Source organism: Myodes glareolus, chromosome 19, assembly GCF_982192425.1.
Source record: "Myodes glareolus chromosome 19, mMyoGla1.1, whole genome shotgun sequence".
In the NCBI taxonomy this organism is placed as follows: Eukaryota; Metazoa; Chordata; class Mammalia; order Rodentia; family Cricetidae; genus Myodes; species Myodes glareolus.
This window is the reverse complement of record NC_142044.1, coordinates 10,118,839-10,129,770: the sequence shown is the minus strand read 5'-3', so window position 1 is coordinate 10,129,770 and position 10,932 is coordinate 10,118,839. Positions and strand designations below refer to the sequence as shown.

Below are 10,932 nucleotides of genomic sequence, written 5' to 3'. Positions count from 1 at the left end.
TGGAGTAAATTTGGAAGCTAGGAAAATAGAAAGGGGCCATTTGTCATAGTGCATTAAGGGGATAGAGATAGAACATAGGTCAAATAAAAATTGAGGAGGGGATTCTGAGGGCAGAAAGTTTAAAGCAACATTCATTGTTACGGTTAGTTGTAGAGTAGAGGTATTTTAGGTGGTATTTTGGAGGATTAAAAGGAGAAACTCAGCATGTTGAAAGATTCCCATGATCCAGCATGCTTCGGAGAGAGGGTTGTAGGACCATGTGTTTGAGGTCAGCTTAGACTACAGCTGAGGATCCTCATCCAATAACAAGAAAACAGAGGCCTGGTGGCTACTGCTAACAGTTAATTGTTCCTTATCTAGAATCCTGTCTCATAGAGGTCTCAGCTCTACCCACACAAAATGCTACTCAAATGCATGACTTAACTCATGTCAACTGGAGAGGACTCAAATACCTATACCCCCAGATCCCTGCAACAGAATTATAGAAAATTGTTTATACATGTAAGACTTGCCAACAGTTTCTCCACACCCACCTTTGCCACCAGGGCCAAGAGTGAAACCAAGAGGGTTAGGACCCAATATCATCTGACAAACAGTTGTTACTCATTACCCTCCATTTGGCAAATTAAAATATATGTTTATGACCATAGACACGTACTCTAAGGCATGCTGGACTACTGCCCACTCAGGGCAAAAGGCAACCCATGCCAAAAGGCATTTCTTACAATGTTTTGCTACATTGGGACTACCACAGCAAGTCAAGACCAACAGCGGCCCCTGTTTCATAAGTAAAACATTAAAAGAATTCTTCCAGAGATGGACTATATCCCATACCACCTGGATCCCATACAACCCTCAGGGTAAAGCGATTGTCAAAAGACATCACCAATATCTCAAAGAGGTCCTTAAAAAACAGAAAGGGGGAGAAGTCTCCCCCCATCTACAACTGCAAAGGGCATTATTAGCCATCAATATCTTAAATTTTCAAAAATCAGATGAACAAAATAGGTTCTAGAAACATTGGGGATTTCTACCAATGAAGCCCTGCCTAAAGGTTCAATGGAAGGATCCTCTCACTAACCAGTGGAGGGGCCCAGATCCCTTGTGGACACAGGGCCAAGGATATGGATGTGTCTTCCCAAACAGAGGGGAAATACATATATGGCTACCCGCTTATAACTTAAAAATCCCCCCCAGGACAATGGGAAGACCAAGATAACAATGGGAAGACCAAGATAACCAATAAAGAAAGAAAGAGATTATGGTGGACAACCCTTAAATTCAAACACAAGGAAAGAGAAATCACCACTGCCCAAGGGAGACTGACCCTTGAGGTAAGTATTACGTTTTTATTTTAGATGGTCCTCCTGGTGGTAATCATGTTAACCCTTCTCCCGGAGACCAAGGTCCCGCCCCCCACCAACCACAGAAGGTGATGCGGATCCTGTTCAGCACTAGCACTGGAGGGATCTAAACCTGACTTCCTAGATGACAACACCCTGGACATGGTGGCCTGACCTGATGTTTGACCTCTGTGATTTGGCGCGTGGGAGCTGGGATGTGGGACACTGGATTCTGGGGATCGACGGGAGACCTGAATGTGGAGGCTTTTGGAGGTGCAAAGTGCATTCTTCTTCCTTTTGGGATTCCCAGAATACCTGCAGATCTGGAAGGCAAGTGTTCAGCCTGCGGAAGGTCCAGAACAATCTTGCCACCAAGACTGCCAGAAAGTTCAATGACTTCGTCCTTTGGAAACTTGAGCTTTGTGAAGGATACAGAAATAAACTAACCAGGAAAGGTTAGTTTATTTTGTTTGTCTTTTTTTTTTTTAAGATAGTCACACTATGGAGCCTAGTGTGTCTTGAACTCACTGTGAGGAGCCTTCTGCCTCTGCCTCCTCAACACTAGGATTAAAGACCTGAGCCCCTATACCTCACGCCTTCAACTTCTTCAAGGATTCTCCGCTTTGATGGCACCTGGAGGTGGAGTATCTGCTTCCAAATGTGAGCTTCCTATAACTTTTAATGAAATAAGAACATACAAGTTTAAGGAATTAACAGAAACTTGTATTTTGAAGAAATCTGATTTTTTTGGGGTTAAATATAATGATTACATGTCAAACATTATAAAAATACTAAAGGACATTAGCATCTTTTCATTGAAAATGCTGTGGCCTCTTTCTTGTTGAGTAGCAAAATAGCGAATACATAAGCAGTTGATATAGTTTTGTTTTCAGCCTGTTCTTTCGTACGGCACTTTAGTTGCTTCCTGTAAAATGACAAAATACACTTTTTAAAAAAAAAAAGTAATAACATACAGTACATTTAAAAGTATGTACCATTAATTTTAACTTTTAAAATATTTTATGGTTTGACTAACAAGGCAAAAGTAATATAAAATCATTTCAAAATTTATAAAATTTTCATTACCATCAATAGTACTTTTTGGTGGAAATGTATATAGAGTTGCAATACATATACAGTTTTTTATGGCTTTTGTAGATAAGCTTGCAATTTTAATTAGTAGAGTATGATGATTCTCTTAAAACAAAGTATTAAATCGCGATGAAAAGTCATAAAGAAAAGCAGAAACAAACATGCTAAGAAGCCTACCACTGAGATATAACTGCCAGTCCTGAACCTGAAAAAACCAGGAAGATGGTCCTTAAAACTGGTTCTTAGTCACCTTGTGACAGTGGTGCACACCTTCAATCCCAGTACTCAGGAGGCAGAGGCAGAGGCAGGCGGGTTTCTGTCAGCTGGAGGCCTACCTTGGTCTACAAAGCGAGCTCCAGGACAGACTCCAAAGCTATGGACAGAAAAGGTGTCTCGACCCTTCCCAGCCCTGTGTGCCCTGCCCCAAAACAAAAAAACAAAACAAAAACAAAAACAAAAACAAACAAACAAACAAAAAAAACCCTGGTTCTTAGTCTCTGGTCTTGATTACATTTTGTGTGTAGTGAGGCTTGGGGCAGCTGCTGTTCTCACCATATGTTCTCGTGCTTTGAAAAGTGAGATCTTTTTTGGAGAATAAGAGTTTGGAGAGTAAAATTCTATGAGTTTCCGAGGAAAGGTTTTAGAGGCTAATACAGCGGCTGGAGGGGAGAGTATATAGCGAGGAGACTTTAAACAAGAAAAGGTAAGAGACACTGTAGTCTGGAGAATACTATAAAAAGCTCATGCTGGATGCCGAGACTAAGAAGGATGAACCGGAGGGCTCAGGGGAGCGTGCTGTTGTTACTGAGATGAGGTAGTCGGGAAGACGTCAATGAGGACTCAGTGCTGGCTGCATTTAATTGCAGTCTGCCTTTTTCTGCAGATACTTTCCGGTATCTTCTTTGGCTGCTGCTTTTCCTTCTCTCCAAATTGTACATCTTATGCAACCCACCCAGGCTTTCCATGTTACTCACAGAGCAACATAACATCATTAGAATCATTTCAACTCAGAAAGGCCTTTCTCTCTTTTAATCTCTTCAAATTCACTGTCTGCCTGCCACATTTGGTCCTAATTATTTTCAGCAGGTTACACCTGATACCACTCAGGCCACGCCCATTAGCGCCCCTCCCCCCTTGGCTATCCAATGAGCCTGGGTCCCAGTCTAGATCACGGACTGGGCTGTGGGATGGGCCTGCCATATCTGTTGAGGATGTAGGTGTCTGTGCGCTGTGCTGGCTGCTGGTGTATAACATAAACATAGGTATTCAGGGACAGCTGCCACAAAGACTGGGGAAAGGAGCCAGCCTGGAAGTGGAGTTACCACTAAGAGAACAGAACCCAGAGGTGGAGAAACAGCGCCCAGACACCAGACCACGTCTAGATTTCTTAGTTAGCTAGTTAGTAGCATGAGCATTTCAAGTTGTGGCTGCCCTTTGTGACACCTGAAGGGTTCTGAGATTATCCGCAGGCCTCCGCCTCATCACTTTTGTATTCCAACACGTAATGGCAGTATCATTTCCATAGAGTTATCTTGTCTGTCAATGAGCTTGTGTTTCTCTGCATATCCAGCAGTGCAAGGCACAACCGCTGTGGAACAACTTTTGCTTAGGGAACACTTACTGGCCCCTGCGATGGGGAGACATAGGTTACGTACAGAATGAACGGCATTTACCTGCGCTTGTGTTCAAATGAAAACTGCAGCCATGAATACTTCCAAGAGCAACAGTCTTCCTATGAGACAGCCCGTTACGACCGTCAGTATCTGAACAGGCGTCCCAACAGCGGATGCTCTGCTATGGCTGCTGCCGCTGCTAGCGCTGCTTCCGCCTCCACCAGGGATCGTCTGTGCTGACAGGCTAAAGGTTCTAGATTCCACCCGAACCGCATTAGCCAAGATAAATTCAATTTTATAATTTTTTCCTAGGGGGGAGAAAAACATTGTCGTCGTTGACTTCTCTGCTTGTTTTTAAATCGGTTCCCATTTGTCTTTTATTGGCATCAAAATCAGGACTAATTTCTAATGAAGCATTTTTGTCAGTGGAGTCTGGCGACATAGTTTGAGCACAGACGGGAATAATGAAATTCTCAGTCATTCAGTCTGCGTCTAACCACAGGCCTGGGAAGCAGCACTGTCCCCAGGCAGGTAGATCTGGGATGCGCAGACAGCCACATGAGGAAGCGAGAGAGGAAGCCGGTGAGCGGTTGTCCTCCGTGGTTTCTGTGCCAGCTTCCTGCTTTGCATACCTGCCTGGACTTCTCTGAGTGATGGGTTACTCTCTGAGCATGGAAGCTGAATGGAACCATTTCTTCCCCTAAGCTTCCTTTGGTCCTGGTGTTTATCATAGAAACAGGAAATAAACCAGAACACTGAAGATTGTTCACAGCAACTGGTTTGTGGAACTCGAGGCTCCCCAAATCCTCATCCGTACATATTTTCTCTTCCCTCAATAGCTTATAAAAAGTCTACAAGTAACTTCCTATTTCAGCTCTGAACACTTGCAGATTATTAAGTTACTACAAATCTATCTTAAGTAAAAAATTCATATATTAATTTTTAAAATATAAATGTAACACATTTAGTGAGAATTTTGGAGCAATAACAGGCAAGAAGAGAATGCAAATTATGATATTTTAATGTATGATCGCTGATTATGTTTACATTTCTCTAATTATATTTTAATTTTTTGTATATTAAGGGTATTTTATAAGGGGATCAGTTATACTCAGAAAAAGGCATAATACAGCATTTTGATTTCTACAGTTTATTGACCACAATATTATAGAATATTTTCTCTATTCGAAGAGAATACACAACTCTTTACTGCGGAAATGGAGGACCTACTATGGTCCACTCACCTGTTCTGTGAGCAGTGAGATCTGTGTAGTTGGCCCAACAGTTGCTAAATGGAATGGTTGTATTTCCGCTAAGGCCACCAACTTGGTTGTTACTGGAATCCTTTAGGACAGCCTTTAAAGTAAGTGACGTGATTCCAACTGATACACAGTTACCCTCAAGAAGAAAAGAGCAGTGGAGAATTATAATAAACGTCCTGCCCTAGGTCTTCAAAGAAGACAAAAGATTTTTAAAAATGTCTATTACAAATTAAGGATCTAAAGACTCTCCTAACCTCACTGAAAGAGACCCTGAGCATGAACAGAAAAGAAACGTTTCCTTTCAAAGAAACGTTTTAGAGACTTTAGATAGAAGAGGCTATCCACATGTCTAATGCATGTCGAACACATGTGGATAGCCAACTTTCACACTCAAGCTGTGGGAGACGTGCCTCCCTCCTTGGCTTACAGTCGGAGCTCTTCAGTCTAGGAGAAAGGCGAGTCAGGACTCACCTCCGCATCTACGGCCTTCACCGAGGGCTGCTGAGGAAATGGCTGACCTGGCTGTGCTGCTCCCGGCTGAGCCACCACGGACAGTGAGGACACAAAGGCCAAGTGGTGAACAGGAAATGCAGATCTCTCAACTGGCTGGGCAGTCACCTGGCATGGACAGAGCAAGGAAGAGAATTTTTCAGGACTGACTGCATGTCCCAGCAAATTCAGCCAGGCCACAGTGCGGTATTCAGTTCATTTAAAATAGTAAATTCAACGTGTAGAATGGTCATTACTTTGGATACCCCTCTAAATCACAGCTATGGCACATAGTCAATGCAAAATACATGCGAAAAACTAAGTTTTAGAAGGTATGGTCATGTCCAATGCGTGTGTGTGCGTGTGTGTGTGTGTGTGTATGTGTGTGTGTGTGTGTGTGTGTGTGTGTGAATTCATGCAGATGCATATGCCTATGCAGGCCAGAGCAGGATGCAGAGAGTCAGTCAGTAGCACTTTCGACTGTATCTGTCTGGGACTGGTTCTCTCAATAAACCTGGAACTAGCTGTTTTTATGCCTGTTAATCAAGTCATAATAGTCTCCTTGTCCCCACCAGTACTGGGCTACAGGCATACCTGGCAATGCCTAGCTTTAAATGTGAATAATGAAAATCAAAAATTCAGGTCCTCATATGTGTTCATTAGTTTTATATTGACTTGATGCAAGCTGGAGTCATTTGGGAAGAGGGAACCTCAATTGGGAAAATGCCTCTATAATGTGTGCCTCTAAGAAGGTCCGTCAAGCATTTTCTTGATTAATGATTGAAGCCACAACTCTACAGCATTTCCAGGTCCCTGCCAGCAAGCGAGGTTCAGCATTCTGCTCACAAAACACGCTCAAATGCTTCCTAGTCGGACTGTCTGCCTGAAAGAGTCAGAGTTTGCCCTGGCAGGATGGCCCAGAAAGCTGGCATTTTAAAATGGTGCAGCGTTTTTCCTGCTATGGCTGAAAACCGAAAAGCATGCAGTCGGCTTTTCATCAACACTATGCAAGTGTTTCATGGCAGGACCTCTTAAAAGAACTGCAAGGTTTTGTAGCTAAAGCCGAGTGAGGAAGCCTCTCTTAAATGAGAACACTTGCTTGCCTCTAGCAAGCAGAGCAGAACCGAGAAATTGCTGCTACCAAGAAAACATGTGCAATGCTGTTATTTTGTTCTAGAATTACTTCCCAAGCTGTCTCAAGCTTTAGGTGGATGCAGTTATCCACGTGGTCACCATTCTGTAACATGAGGGCCTGTTTTGTTGGTGTTTCAGTCCTGCCTAGATCACTGAAGAAGCAGGATGTGATCTGCCCCACTGAAAAAGGTACCAAGCCATGTGGTTAACATAGATAAGAATAATGGGTTAATTATTCTTCTTATTATTATTAGCTACAAGAGCTAATGCAAAGCCTGAGCTAATGGGCCAATCAGTTTATAATCTTATGGAGACCCCTGTGTGATTTTCTTTGGAACTTACTGGCTGTGGGAACTGGGCAGGACAGAGACCCCAACCAAACAGGCCCTCATGTTACAACCCAGTCCATGGTGGGGAGTGCCAACCCTGAGCAGTGGCCTTGATTTGCAGGCTGTAAAAACTACGAGAACCAACTCAGTAAGCAGCACTCCTTCATAGCCTCTGTATCAGCTCCTGCCTCCAGGTTTCTGCCTTGAGTTCCTGCCCTGACTCCCCTTTATGATGGACTATAGCTGTAAGCTGAAATAAATTCGTTTTTTCCCAAGTTACTTTTGCTCATGGTGTTTTCTCACAGCAATAGAAACCCCAACTAAGACACAGGCTTGCATTGTAAGTGCTCCAACCATATTTCAACCCTCATATTTTTTATTTTTTTAAATTATGTTATTACCATTTCAGTTAACCCATAAAAATGAATTAGAAAGATGTGCTACATAGGTTTCAATTTTGAAATATAAATAAGGTTTTTATTCTTTTTTTAAAAAAGCAACACCATTTTTAAAAGATAAATTATATTTAACTCCAGTTGTGTGTTCTTACCTTAATCCAGCCAGAATCGGATGGTTGGGGAATAGGACTGGTAATAGACATGGAAGAAATATTGAATCCAAGGACAGTACTAATTTTCCCTAAGATGACAGCTTGGCCAAGAGAACCAGAAATGTCCTGGAGCTCAGACAAGGGCATCTGACCTGTGGGGGAAAATCCATTAGGGCATTTATTTGGATTGGGAGAATATAAACGTGTGTGAGTATGTGAAAGCGTTTGGCTTTCATTTTGTTTGCGTTCTTCATCACATTATAGACTACTAAGACTTCGGTACCTGAAAATAATATGACAGTCATATTAATAAATTGGGTAAAATGAAGAGATCAAGAGGGTGTTAGAAAATACAACTTAAGAAAGGGGAAAAAGGGGTAACGAAGAATGCACGTGTGTGTGCACACACACGCACCTGAAAGCACAACGAGAGAGTGTGTCTCTTGGTTTAAACTTTCATTTCCTGTCATTCTCTATTAGAAGTGAAGGATTTCCAGCCTTTCATGTCAGCACACATTACTTTTTCAGAATAGGGTATTTTTAGAACTGAAGTATAATAAGGATCTACCCATTATTAGTGTGTGCATTAATAACTTGCTGAAGTTATCAGGTTCCTAACCATCCATTCCCTTCTTTGGACTTCTGTCAGTTTTGAAGGTTGTTTTTCAGAAAGTACACTTTTCCCTTTCTCTTTTCCTTTCATGGCAGACCTGGGGTTTCCTCTTAAACTAATCACCTCCACAAAGACTCCCACTTTATTAACCACACCTTCATATTCCTTTTGAGAGAGTCTGATACTTATTCTTGTTTTTTCTCCTCTTACCTACCAATTCATATTTAACCACACACTAATTTTCAACTTCCTTTGTCCTTACTGTCAAAATCCCCTCAAAATGACAATTGTTAAATTCTACTTTATTCCACACACTGTAGCCAGAGTGATTCTTGGAAAACTGCTGTAACCAAGACGTTATTAAGATCCTGCAACTTAAAAGTTCCGCTGTCTTGCACATTCTAAGTCATGCCTTCATGACTCAAATCACTGAATTTCTTCCATTAAGGATAGACTAGAAAGCTTGGTGTGCTGAGCGATGTTGCCTAACATGACACACGGGAACCCACACTCAGGGAGTTTTCAGTTCACTTCGGAAGGTCTTCCTTGCACAACCCAGAATCTCAGAAACAGGCTGCATCTTTCAGGTTCCTCCCTGTCCCCTGACTCCTTCCAGATGTCTTCTCTAAGCTCTCTGAAATGTGAATGCTTCTGTGGTCTAGGGGAGATGTACCCAGGTGCATCATCCTGTGACCACTGCTACTTTATGGTCACTGGCTCTCAGCACAGTGGCAGATGCAACCTCCACTGCGCTGTTCCTCCATTTCTCCCAATCGCCATCTCAATACTGAAGACCTTGACATGGAAACTTCTGACCTGAGGATTCCACCCACCAAGACACCTCCTCAGCACCTTTGCTACCTCTTTCTGGGGTGCCTGACACTCTGTGAATGCCATATTGTACGATGCTTACGTGCTGGATACCCTGGTGTTATGAATCAGCTGTATGACTATGTACACGTCTTTCTTTTTACTTCTGCATGTTTTTTCATAATTCATCCACCCCAGGCCAAGTTCTAGAACTTTTCTTGAGACTTGCAACCCTACACTAAACTCTACTTTGTAAACACACCATTGGCTTGCTTTTCTTTACATTCCTGTTCCTATGGTCCTTGTTCTCAGACTTCTATCTTATATTTATCGAGGTCTATCTGGCATTGCTACAAAGGGGTGAATAATCTGCCTGTGTACCGGGGTCCCTGCAACTCCTAGATTAAAGCTACAGGTTAAGTCACACTGAAACCAGAACACTAGCCATATAATCCAAGGAAGAACAGAGCTGAAGAAGGGAAGTCAGCTATGACTTGAGGCAGATAACATCAGAGAAGCCATTGCTACAACATAAGCCTGTGAAGCAAGAACAATACAAACTCAGAAGAGAAACTGGAGTTCAACCTGAAGATCCAAAGAGCAAAACAGTGCGCCACTGGCTCTTACCTCAACCTCGGTCCGAAATGGTGATTCTGCCTCCAGGAATCTCAGAATGAGACTGTGTCTGAGAGCTGTCTCCTCCCAATTTATAATCCTCTCTAGTGCTGGGATTCAAGGTGTACACCACTGGGATTTAAGTCCTGCACTGCCCAGTTCTTATGGCAACTAGTGTGGCTACTGCGAGTAAAGGCGTGTGCCATTGTGGTTGTTTTACTTTCCTGATCCCCAGGCAAGCTTTAGTTATTGAAATATCAAGGAAGTATCACTACAACCTAGACGTCCTATGTTCTCCCAAGCAGCAGAGCTCCATTGGCAGCGTCCTCTTCTAATTGACTACTTTAACCTATTTTTACCCTTTAGCCCTCAGTTATGAGGTCACTCCTATTACATCAGATCCTTTTGTTTAATTTATTCATGTGCAACCTCTTCATAATTCCAAAGTTGTTATTATAGAAATAGAGAAGTAAAAGGGCTTGTAGGCCTTTAGGGTTCAGGACAAAGAGAAGACAGGGCTCCCTAGGGCCTGGCTAACCAGGCCCTGGTAGGCTTATTTATGACATTACACTTGACAATGACATTCCTTTATCTCAAAGGCCGCTACCCATACCTGTGGTCGAGTTGCTTAAGAACCAAGCAGGAGCGGCTCCGATCTCTAATTCCACTGCGCGTCCCACGGATCTCTTCCTCCGCAGACTAGCTCCCATTATTCTGCTGACACGGATTTTGTCACTCGATATTTTTAGGAACAAGGCAAGGTTTCTAACCAGATTGTGAGAGCTAAAGAAATCGTCCTCTGTCACAGCAGGCAGTTGGAAAGAAACAAAGATGACTGTAGCAGTGTGGACTTCCACAGGTGTGGTTCCTTTAACCACAAGGTACAGCATCTGGTAGACTCTGTCAAAGTAGTTCTCACCCGGGTCAGCGGAACCCAGGTTAGGAAGGAATTGCTCTAGGAAGACAGCAAAATATCAGAATATATTTCTATTAGCACAATGGCCAAATGCAGTATTTAATATTTGTTTGAACTCCAAAAAGTTCAATGATATCATTTTCATAACAAAGCATACATATTAAAA

General features: G+C 42.6%; 1 protein-coding gene across 3 annotated transcripts in view; it reads right to left on the bottom strand.

The window, feature by feature from the left end:
- Positions 1-1,329: 1,329 nt before the first annotated feature.
- The window catches only part of Pkhd1l1 (PKHD1 like 1), a 134,419-nt gene continuing 124,816 nt past the window's right edge, over positions 1,330-10,932 (bottom strand). For all 3 annotated transcript variants that reach the window (XM_087898766.1, XM_087898767.1, XM_087898768.1), the window contains 6 exons: positions 10,464-10,805; positions 7,813-7,964; positions 5,782-5,928; positions 5,293-5,446; positions 4,109-4,356; positions 1,330-2,268 (listed from right to left, as the gene is read on the bottom strand). In XM_087898766.1, the coding sequence (XP_087754892.1) occupies positions 4,121-4,356; positions 5,293-5,446; positions 5,782-5,928; positions 7,813-7,964; positions 10,464-10,805 (1,031 nt within the window). In that variant the 3' untranslated portion in view covers positions 1,330-2,268; positions 4,109-4,120. The remainder of the gene's footprint in view (positions 2,269-4,108; positions 4,357-5,292; positions 5,447-5,781; positions 5,929-7,812; positions 7,965-10,463; positions 10,806-10,932) is intronic.